The following is an 11,043-nucleotide window of genomic DNA, read 5'->3' on the forward strand; positions in this document are numbered from 1 at the left end:
ATTAGGTAGAGAAGAGAGGAGTGAGAATGTAAGAGGAACAGCTCTGCAGACACCAAGGACAGTGCAGGAGCAAAGGCAAGGATTCTTCCAGGTACTGGAGCTGAGAATTCCCCAAAATTCTGTGGAAAAGACCATTGTGAGGGCCCTGCAGCCCATGGAGGGCATGGGGGTGCTGAGATCCTCCTCAGCCCATGGAGGAACCCAGGCCAGAGCAGGGGGGATGCCTGAAAGAGGCTGTGACCCTGTGAGAAACCTGAGCTGGTGCAGGATCCTGACAGGACCTGTGGAGAGAGGAACCCATGCTGGAAGGACTTGGGAGCCTGTGGAAGACCCACAGTGGAGCAGCCTGTCCTGGAAGGACTAACCCTGAGGAAGAGTGACCCACATGGCAGCAGTTTGTGGAGAACATGTCCATGGGAAGGACTCATGGAGAAAATCATGGAGAATTGTCTCTCATGGGAGGGAAGGACTCTGACTCCTCTCCCTGAGCAGCAGCAAGAACAGCCCATGATGAGCTGACAACAACCCCCATTCTTTGCCTTCCTGCACCACTGGAGACAGAAGGGAGAACTGGGAAGGAGGGAGGTTTGGGGAAAAAGTGTTTTTAAGGTCTTATTTTACTTCTCATTGTGCTGATTTTGCTACTAATAAATTCAATTAACATCTCTAACTTGAGCCTGTTTTGCCTGTGATGGTGATTGGTGAGTAACTTCTCACAGTGTTTATCTCAACTCATGAACCTTCCCTGTCCAGCTGTGGAGGGGAGTGAGAGGGAGGATTTGGTGGGTGCCTGGAGTGCACCTGGACACCAGCATTCCCTGGTGTCCCCTTACCTGGGGTTTCAGGGCATCCTGCTGCACACAGCGCCCATCCCAGCACAGCCCCTCGGCTTTGCAGGGGGTTCCATCAGCCCATGGCAAGCTGCCATTCTTGGTGTGGCAGAGGGGCTCCCCACTGCCCATCCTGCACCACAGCTGGGCACAAATGTCCTCCTCCGTGGTGTTGGGGCAGTGCTGGAAGTCCTTGCCAAAGATCTGCTGGCACTGCTGGTCCAGGCTGTACAGGGCTCTCTGGCCAGGCAGCTCGGCAGGCAGGGACACGGGCTCGGCCGGGGCATCCAGCAGGCAGTCACCTGGGCAAGGCTCAGAGTTAGGCTGGACATGGAGCTCCAGGGCTTGGTGCCACTGACTGCACCAAGCAGGGCACCCCACACCTCTGTCCATGGCCTGGTTTGACTCCCCCTTCACCCCACACCCCCTCCAGGCACGGCAAAGAGCCTGAGCTAAGAAAAGGCTGTTTTGAGAGATGCTGTAGCTGACTGGTGGCACAGTCATATTTTCTGGAAAAATCCCTTTGCCCAGGATTCTTCTCCTGGGAAGCTGAGAAGCCTCAGAGAAAAGGAAAACAATATTGTCTCATTTGCTTCTCCTGTGTTTTGCTGCTTTGGAATGTGGTTGGAGATTGTTTACCCATAGGTAATTGTTTCATCAGTTTCTGCTGTGAATGTTTTCACTCTTTGGCCAATCAGGGCCAAGCTGTGTCAGGACTCTGGAAAGAGTCACGAGTTTTCATTATTATCTTTTAGCCTTCTGTAAGTACCATTTCTGTATTCTTTAGTACAGTGTAGAAGTATAGTATAGTGCCAGAAGCTACCCCTGTATAGTGCAGAAGTTCTTTAATATTTATTCTTTAATATTATCTAGTATCATAAAATAATAAATTAGCCTTCTAAAAATATGGAGTCAGATTGATCATTCCTCCCCTCATCTGGGAACCCCACAAATACAACAGACTGGAGCCTTACCATGCCCTCCATCCAGGAACTCAGTGAGGTACATGGCACTGCACGGGGACCAGGGCTGGCTCTTGTTCAGGTGGATGAAGAGCGGGGCCATCACGTGGTGCTCGCCCAGGGGCCCGAAGAGCCGCTCGCAGTTCTTGGAGTCGTCGTGGGGCATGCTGAGCACGTGGCCTGGGGAGCAGAGGGCACGGCACAGCTGAGCTCCCCAGCCCCTGCTCCTCAGCAGATGGTGTGGGGCACCAGCTGTAAAGTATCAAGCAGCTCCTATGTCTGCCAAAGCTATTTGCTTCCCTAAATCAGAAGGAATAAAAACCTGCTTGGTCTGTCTCAGAGGTACAGGTGTGCAGGGCAAAGGAGCCCAAATTTTTATAAATTTTTATAAACTCAGAATGGTTTGGGATGGGAGGGAATTAAGGCTACACTCCCTGTCATTTACAGGGACACCTTCCACTAGACCAGGTTTCTCCATGCCCTGTCCAACCTGACCTTGAATGTTCCCAGGGATGGGGCAGCCACAGCTTCTCTGGGCAAAAATTCTCAGTGCTGAAATGGCAAACCAAGGCAGAGACATGCTTGAGCACATCACAACAGGTAAATCATACAATCACTGGGGTTGGAAAAGACCTCCAGGATCCTCAAGTCCAACCTGTGACTGACCCCCACCTTGTCACACAGCCCAGAGCACTGAGTGCCAGGTCCAGGCATTTCTTCAACAACTCCAGGGATGGGGACTCCACCACCTCCCTGGGCAGCTGCTTCCAATGCTCAACAACCCTTCCAGTGAAGAAATGCTTCCTGAACTGGTTCAAATGCACCAATTTACACCAAGTTGGGCACTTAGTGTTTCTCCTGGTGCAACCCAGCTTTTATCAGTGCCAGAAGCTCCTCAAGGCTCAGTGGATGATCCCCAGCCAGGAGTTGCTGGTGCTGGGCTGTGCCATGACCCCTCCCAGCAGCAGGACAGGAAGAAGCAGAGCTCCCCTTGGGAAGGGAGCCAGTGTTACCCAGTTCATGAGCCAGGGTGTAGGCTGCCTGCAGGCCCTCGTCCTCGATCACGGAGCAGCTCTTGTTGCGGTCGCACATGGTGCCGATGTCCGCCACGCCCAGAGTGTCACAGCTTTGGTGGCCACAGAAATCCTGTTAGTGCCAGGCAGGGGGAGAGGTCAGCAGGGAGAGGGGGCCCCATGCTCAGCCCCAACATCTCTGTGAGCAACCCACTGCTGGTCTGTGCCACACACATCTTCTATGAAAAATCCTTTCCTTAGGGTTTTTCCTCCTGAGAAGCTGAGAGGCCTCAGGAACAAAATGCAAACAATGGTTATCTGCTGCTGTGGAGTGCAACAGGTGAATCTGGGATTGGTCTCATGGGGTTGTTTCTAATTAATGGCCAATCACAGCCCAGCTGGCTGGGACTCTCTGAGTCACAAGCCTTTGTTATCATTCTTTTTCTATTCTTAGCCAGCCTTCTGATGAAATCCTTTCTTCTATTCTTTTAGTATAGTTTTAATGTAATATATATCATAAAATAATAAATCAGCCTTCTGAAACATGGAGTCAGATCCTCGTCTCTTCTCTCATCCTCGGACCCCTGTGAACACGGTCACAGGTCTGTGATATGATGTGATGTTCACATGTCTGAGATAGAACACATGACAGACCTTGATTGTTCATCAGCCAAAGAGCCTGATTTATTGTTTGGGCTTGCTCTTACAGGAAATTCAAAGCTCCTGGCTCTAAACAGCCATTGGTCTAATCTCTACACCCCCTGACTCTGAACCAGTCAAATGTTTGTATTTTAGGAGAGTTGTTATTGATTGAAACCTCTGTCAGTCAGCCCAGAGGCTGGCTTATGGCACTGGGCTGGATTTCTTATTTATAACTGGATTAGTGTTCAGTACCAGTCAGCTCATACTGCAACAGGGCTGCACCCAAAATGGCACCACCCCAACTGCTTTGCTGCATTCTCTGCACAGTGGGGCACCCACCTCCACCATCAACCCCCTTCTCCCCCTCCAGGAATTCCTTGAGCCCTTTCCCTCCTGCCCTGGGCTGCTGACCTGTCTGGTGAGGAGGATGGCGGTGTCGTAGTGCTCGGGGTGCCGGTCGCTCGGGGGGTTGAACCTTTGCTGCCAGCTGCAGAAGTTGCGCAGGGTGAGGCCACCATTGTCAGACACCTCGGGCCCTGCTGCTGCCTCCTCCACCACCAGCACCTTCACCACCACCAGGCTGATGGAGTTCCTCAGGCTGGGATGCTTGTAGATGCGAGCTGCCATGGACATCAGGGTCAGGATGTGGTTCTGTGGGGGAAGAGATGGGCAGGCAGAGCCTGGGTAAAACCTCTGCTACAGGGCAATTGTTTTTGTTTAAAAAGAAAGAATCAGCCTCATTTATGAAGCCTATCACGTCCAGACCATAGGCTGATGGACTCAGTGCTGCCTCTCCTGTATGTGATGCTTTACACCTTGTGCTGGTGGACAAGCCCTGCATCCCCTTCTGCAAATGCTGTGTCTCCTCTCCCATGAACCCTTTGCACCTAAATCCCTCTGGAAGAAAATCCTTGGGGAAAACCTCAGCATTCTGGAGAGTTCTCTGCATATTCCCAAAGGGCATTAACCCTGCCCTCGCTGCCCCAGGGCAGGAACCAACTCACACACACACCTTGCTGGAGCAAAACCACCTAGTAAAACTTCTGCCTGTGCTGCTCACAGGGTTTGAACCCTGCAACAAACTGGGACTAAAACACTTTGACAGCCAAGACTTTGCCCAGCAGCATCTCCTGCCTGGTGATGAGCAGGGATTACTTAATATGTCAAAAGCGCCAGCGCCAGCCATGTTTAGGCTGATGTAAACATCTTATCAGAGCATCAAAATTCCTCCTCTGCTTGGCACCACTCACAGCCCCGAGTCAGGAGTAAAAAATGCAGCTATTACACAACATGGTATTGGGAAAGAGAAAGTGGCTTCTCTCCTCCCCAGACAAATTACACCCTGCAGTCTCAATTCAGAGCCTAATTAAAGTGGAAGGACTCGGTGGGAGCCCTCTCTGATAGCCAAGTTTCACCCAAAATACATTTCCTCAGCAAAGCTGACTGTGTGTGCTCATCCATCACGGTATTGCCAGGACAATGCCATTTCCTGAGACACAAAATGCTGTTTTCTTAGCAAATGAGGGAGATGCTGAGTGAGATACAGCATATTTGCTGCACCAAGAGCCACTTGCCCAGGGCACTTGTGTCTATTTTAGATTATTCTGCCACATTTTATCCCGCCACTGGCAGCTCCACGTAAACAGATGTTTTGTTTCTACAAGACATATCCCAAGTCCTCCCCAGCTCATTATCCAAGGGCAGGCCCCAGCAAGGCTGCTGGGAGCAGGGAATAGACTGGTTTATTTAGACTGGCCAGATCTCCATGCCATGACTCACATCCATGCAACTCATGTCACAGAGAAGTCACTGCAGAGGCAAGAAATTGAGGAGAGAACCCCACAAGGGTTCAATTTCAATTTCAATTTCAATTTCAATTTCAATTTCAATTTCAATTCCATGAAACTTGGGGGAATTGTTCACCCTGTGGGGAAAGTCCATTGGGAACTTTGCTAAAAATATCACAAAGCCTTCTTAAAAGTAGGCCCCTGAAGATCTAGAAGGATGCTCTGTGCTGGAGCTGCTCATCCTGGGATCATCCCTCATTTCCAAGGGAATAAATCTGTGTCCTTTTCTAACCCATTAGAGGTTTCTGTCCATAGCAGTAGATCTGACCTGCGAGATATCAGTTCATACCACAAATCCCCCAGGACACCAGCCCTCACATCCTCAGGGCTACATCTAGCCAAAAACCTCTTTCAGCAGTAGGAACAGAGGGACTTGGAAAACATCTGTCCACCTTCCCTGTGTCTGGAAAGGGAAGATGGAAAGCAAACCCAACAAACAGCTATTTAGTGAAGATTAAAAGGTCAAATCCACTTGTTCCACCATCTGGTGTCTATTTATACCCATCCCTGGCCCGTGCAGGAATGGGTTGGGTTTCAGATGGACCCTGACTGCTCTGGGGAGAGCAGCAAATCCACCTGCACTGCCTTGGCTTAGCCAAGGGCTTGAAGCCATGGCCAAAAGCAAATTACAGATCCTCAGAGCTCAGGAGAGGCCAGCTGAGTGCTTTCAGCCAAGAACAGGCTGGAGAAGGGCTGAATCCTGCTGGTCCCATCCTCCCTCTGCCTTTGCAAACCGGCTCTGGCTCCACCATTCACCCAGGAGGGAACGCTGCCTTCTCCAGGGTTTCCTTCCCAGCACTGAGCCTGAGGATGTGGGGATTGGGATCAGGTGCAGGGCAGTGTTCTGGGCTGGGTTTGAGGAGCCCAGGGCTGCAAACACACTGGGCAGTGTTTTGGGATGAGTTTGGGGAGCCCAGAGCTGCAAACACACTGGGCAGTGTTTTGGGATGAGTTTGGGGAGCCCAGGGCTGCAAACACACTGGGCAGTGCTTTGGGCTGGGTTTGAGGAGCCCAGGGCTGCAAACACACTGGGCAGTGCTTTGGGATCAGTATGAGGAGCCCAGGGCTGCAAACACACTGGGCAGTGTTTTGGGATGAGTATGAGGAGCCCAGGGCTGCAAACACACTGGGCAGTGTTTTGGGATGAGTTTGAGGAGCCCAGAGCTGCAAACACACTGGTTTGTGCTTTCTTGCCAGGCACTGCAGCCCTGCAGGCACAAGAAGCTTCCCTGCCATTTCCAATCAGCATCCTGGGAGATCTGGCAGGATGTCTGGTAAACACAGCTGGAAAATCAGCCTCTTACTGTTCTGGGGGCAGAGGACACCAGTGTGAACCAGAGAGGGTTGTGGAGCATCCCTTCACTGCCATTGAAGGCACTGTGGAGGGTGATATCCAACAAATCTCCTACCCCTTTTCCCCCCAGCTGCAATCCTGGGCTCCCTCTGCTCTCAACATCAAATTCCCCCTAAAAAACAGGAGAGATGACTTTTGTGTGCCACACAGCAGCTCTGAGATCCTCCTGCCACAGCATCACTGTGTCTGGGAGAGCCTGCCCTGAGCCAGGCACTGCCCTCCAGCAGCAAACAGCACAGGCAGAGGGACAGGAAAAATAAATACAAATCAGGGCAAGGGGACCTGAAGTGGTTGTCTTTACCCTCATTGAAGGACTGAGTTTTCTGATGTAGGCTCTTGCAAAGTCTCTGCCTGCATTCCGTTTCATGGGAACCACTCAGAAGCTGAACCTGGCATTTATTTTTAATTATTATTATTTTGATGGGTGAAACTGCTCTTACACAGGCACTATTATTGTGGTATGCACAGAATGATTTAATGCACAGAATGATTTAATGATTTAACCCACCAGGACAGAGGGACAGCAGGGAGCACCCACAGAACACCCCAGCACAACCTGGCTCCCCCCAAGGTGTGGGGAGCAGTGTTCAGCCCAGCCTGGGGCTGTGGGATTGTCTGTTGGTTGGATTTCATTGGGTTTTTTGGCTATTTTCTCCCTAAAAACCAGCACTTCTGCAGAAGAAAGAAAAGCTGAGATTCTGGAGCACAGGCAGATGGAAGGGAGCAAATCCAGGGATAGAAAGGCTGCCCAGCTTTTAAAAATCTGCTGGTAAAAACATCTCAGGTTGTCCTTTCCCCATGTGGAGCTCCCTGCCTGGCTGGGGTGCCCAGGGGCTGCTGGCTGCCCTGCCAGCTCCTCTGGGCCAAGAATTCCCTCACAAAAAGGGAATTTCCCCCCAAGGGAATGGGGGCAAGCCAGGGGAGAGGGGCACACCTTGCCAGCCTGCTGCTGTGCCTGGCTGCCCTCCTGCCTGCCCAGCTCTCTGCCCATCCCTGCTCTGTTTGCCACATGATTTCCCCCCTTCTCTTCCCCTCCCTGCTGGATATCTGAGGCTGAACCACAAAAGCAGCAATTAGCCTTGCTCAGGGCAGGGGAAACTGAGGCACATCCAGACTGTCCCCACCTCCACAGAAGCAGAGATGGAGTCAAACCCCATCCTGAGAGCATCCCAGAGCAGGAGTGCTCCACTTTGGGAGCCAGCATGGAGCTGCTTCAGTGGGAGCCAGCACATTTCATTGTGAAGCCCTGAAATGCAGCAGCTGTTGAATGTCCTGGTGTGAGGTGAGTGCCCCAGCCAGAGGAACATTTAGGGGGCTGCCTGCTCCTCCAGCCCCTGCCCCACACAGGATGCAGGCTCTGGGTCACCCTCAGAGGACAAATCCCAGAAGAAAAGCTGGTGGGTGGCAGCATCATGCTGCATCCCCTTTAATCCCACTCCTGTTGCCTTTGGGATGGGCTTAGGAGGAGCTGGCTTCTTTTCTCAAGGGATTAAGTGAATTTACCCACTCACACTGCAAAATACCCTAAAGCAAGGCTAAGAGCCAGACACAAGGGGACCTGGGGCTCCTGGGGGGCTTTGGATTTACCTCCAGTCCATGTGGGAGTGGTGACAGCCCTGATTTTGGATTTACCCCCAGTCCATGTGGGAGTGGGAGAGCCCTGGCTTTGGATTTACCCCCAGTCCATGTGGGTGTGGGAGAGCCCTGGCTTTGGATTTACCTCCAGTCCATGTGGAAATAGAAGAGCCCTGGCTTTGGATTTACCCCCAGTCCATGTGGGAGTGGGGACAGCCCTGGCTTTGGATTTACCCCCAGTCCATGTGGAAATGGGAGAGCCCTGATTTTGGATTTACCTCCAGTCCATGTGGGGAGAGCTGGCAGCAGGACCCTGGCAATGCCCCGTACCCTGCACTCCTGTCTGGTCTGAAAGGGAAGGGTTTGCAACAGCACTCCTAAAAAACCTCATCAATCTGCCTGGAAAAACCACAGAAGTCAGCAAGGAATCCCAGCTTCTCCAGACTGATCTGATTCTGCTGTGGTCCTCAGTGATTCCCGGCCCTGGGAGTCAGGAAGGGAAGATTCCTCACTCAGAGAGGAGGAGGGAAAGGGGATCACAGCCATTGTGCTTGCAGAGGAAAGCTTGGAAATGTGTCTCATCTGCACCCAAGAGACTGGAGAAATCCCACCACAGGAATCCCCTTTGGCTGCCAACTGGCTGGGGATGCTGCAGCTGGGTTTTGGAGCTGCTTGGTGCTTTAGGTGTCCTGGCAAACGTTCCCAGCCATGCAGAGCAGCCTCACAAGTGCAGCCCAGCTGCAGGTGCTCAGCCTTCCTGCACACAGGCAGGGTTAGCCCTGTCCCCTGCCTCAGTTTCCCTGCTCAAAACCCCACTTTACTCTGTTAGTGATGCTCACAGCCCCTTTGTTTTAAAGCACTTGGGATCCTCTGCAAGAAAAATGCAAAAGTGTCCAGCCTGGACACCCCTACATCAGAGGGCTCTTCCCAGTCCCTGCAGGTTGAACCCTGCCACATCCCCCAGGATTTACTGCCCAGCACTATCCTGCTGCTGATGGCCCCCCAAATACCCAAACCATCAAGCCCAAACAATAATTAAACCCCCAAATCCCAGGTTTAGTTCTGCTCTCACCTCACCATTCCCTCCTGGTTTACATAAAAGTACTGATGAAGGTAGAATAAGCTCTGGTTGTCTAAATTAGGTTAACAGCTGAGTTATAATGCTGAAATTGATGGGAAATAAATCATGAACAGCATCTTCCCACCACAAGCATGGCATTGATTATAACTCTCAACGCTTGAGTGCATCTTGGGGTGACTCTTCTGCTCAAGCTGTTACAACTTATGCAAGAAAATAACTGGGAATACAAACAATGCTGGTGACCTTTAATAAATATTTGGTAATTAAAGTGTGGTTACGGGAAGAAAAGTCATTATATAAATATGGTTTGTTCTGACTCAACAATTCTACTCCTTGGGCATCTCTCCTAGATCTCACCAGCACTTGCCACTGCTTTTTTCACCCCACAAGAAAGGTATTTAGGCAGAAGCAAGATTGCTGTGCTGCTCCCTGCATTCTTGTTCCAGAGAACAAAAGACACAGAAACACAGCAGGTGGTTTTTGGGTTGTTGTTTTTTTAGCTGCTACACCAGAGCTGGTGGAAGTTTTCTCCCAAATATTTCAATATGCTATTACTCTATTCATCCAAAACAAGATCTTTGAAGGTTTCCTTCCCCTCCCTGAGAGATGATGTGAAGATATTGCTCTAGGGGCTGAGGAAAGGATGGCAAAACAGGAGCCAAGCAGGCAGCACCACCCAGCCCAGGGCTGGGGCAGCCAAACCAGGGCAGGGTGCCTGAGTTCCAGCCCCTTGGTCATGGGTAGGTGCCATTTCCTCTCCTGCTGCCTTCACAGATTTACCCAGAGGGCTGCTGCTTTTTCCCCAGCTCAAGCTGGGCATCATCAGGATTTCCCCCAGTCCAAATAAATCATTTTATTTCTAGCAATGTAGACACCCTTGGGTGTTGCCTTCAAGCCATCAGGTGCCCAGCTGGATGCAGAAGGTTCCCTGTATTATTTTTTCTGCCCTCTTGGGGAATCAGAGACCAACTTCACGCTGTGGGGAGAGTAATTCCCACCACCATTTATATGTCTGTTGCTTAAAAATTCAGCTTACTCCACTTCAAACTCTTTTCTGAGCCCTGTGAGCACTCGGGGTACCTCCAAGTGCATCACTCCTCGCTCACTGATCCCTCTGCTACCTGATCCTGCCAGCCTGGCTGGGTGGCAAAACCAAGCAAAGGGCAAAACCAGAGTGATGCTGAGCAGCTGCAATCATCTGAAGCCCCAAGGTTTAGCATTTGCCAAGGTCCAGCCTGGCCTGAGCAGGGCTGGAATTAAAACATTGCTTTGTTAGGAGCAGAGAAGCCCCTAGGGGAAGGATAAAGCCGGTAAAAGTGGCAAAGCCAGGCTGCAAAGTGCAGCCTCTGGTTTCAGCTTCCCAACTGCTCCCTGCTGAGCTCCAGCTTTAAGGACTCTTCTCGCAGCCCAAACAACCCGAAAAGGAGCAACTTCAATGCACAATTATCCCTTGCAAAGACCGCAGAGCGCTTCCGACGGGGCAAACCTGAATTTGGAGCTGAATTTGGAGCAGCCATGCCTGCAGGGTAGGGGTGGGGAGCTGGCTTTGAAAAATGACCCGGTGCTGATGAACGAGGCAGCCCTGAATGGATGAACATGGACAGACCTGGAGAGGGGTGTGGGGGCTGAGGCACCTCGGACTCTGCTCCTGGTTGGGGCAGGATCTCTGCAGAGAGTGTTCAGGGAGGGTGAGAGTCGCTGGTGGCTGAGGGGAAGGGCTGTTCATCCATCTGCTCAGC

General features: G+C 51.5%; 1 protein-coding gene across 8 annotated transcripts in view; it reads right to left on the reverse strand.

The window, feature by feature from the left end:
- ADAMTS8 (ADAM metallopeptidase with thrombospondin type 1 motif 8) overlaps positions 1-11,043 on the reverse strand; it is a 31,430-nt gene that overhangs the window by 8,485 nt on the left and 11,902 nt on the right. For all 8 annotated transcript variants that reach the window (XR_011682789.1, XR_011682787.1, XR_011682786.1 and 5 more), the window contains 4 exons: positions 3,859-4,098; positions 2,806-2,938; positions 1,805-1,972; positions 834-1,132 (listed from right to left, as the gene is read on the reverse strand). Coding sequence is in view for 2 of the 8 variants with exons in the window: in XM_071449866.1 (XP_071305967.1) it covers positions 834-1,132; positions 1,805-1,972; positions 2,806-2,938; positions 3,859-4,098 (840 nt within the window). In the remaining 6 variants the exon portion in view is untranslated. The remainder of the gene's footprint in view (positions 1-833; positions 1,133-1,804; positions 1,973-2,805; positions 2,939-3,858; positions 4,099-11,043) is intronic.

The sequence above is a fragment of the Agelaius tricolor genome, unplaced genomic scaffold, assembly GCF_023055355.1.
Source record: "Agelaius tricolor isolate 1412-34295 unplaced genomic scaffold, bAgeTri1.0.p SCAF_29, whole genome shotgun sequence".
Taxonomy (NCBI): domain Eukaryota; kingdom Metazoa; phylum Chordata; class Aves; order Passeriformes; family Icteridae; genus Agelaius; species Agelaius tricolor.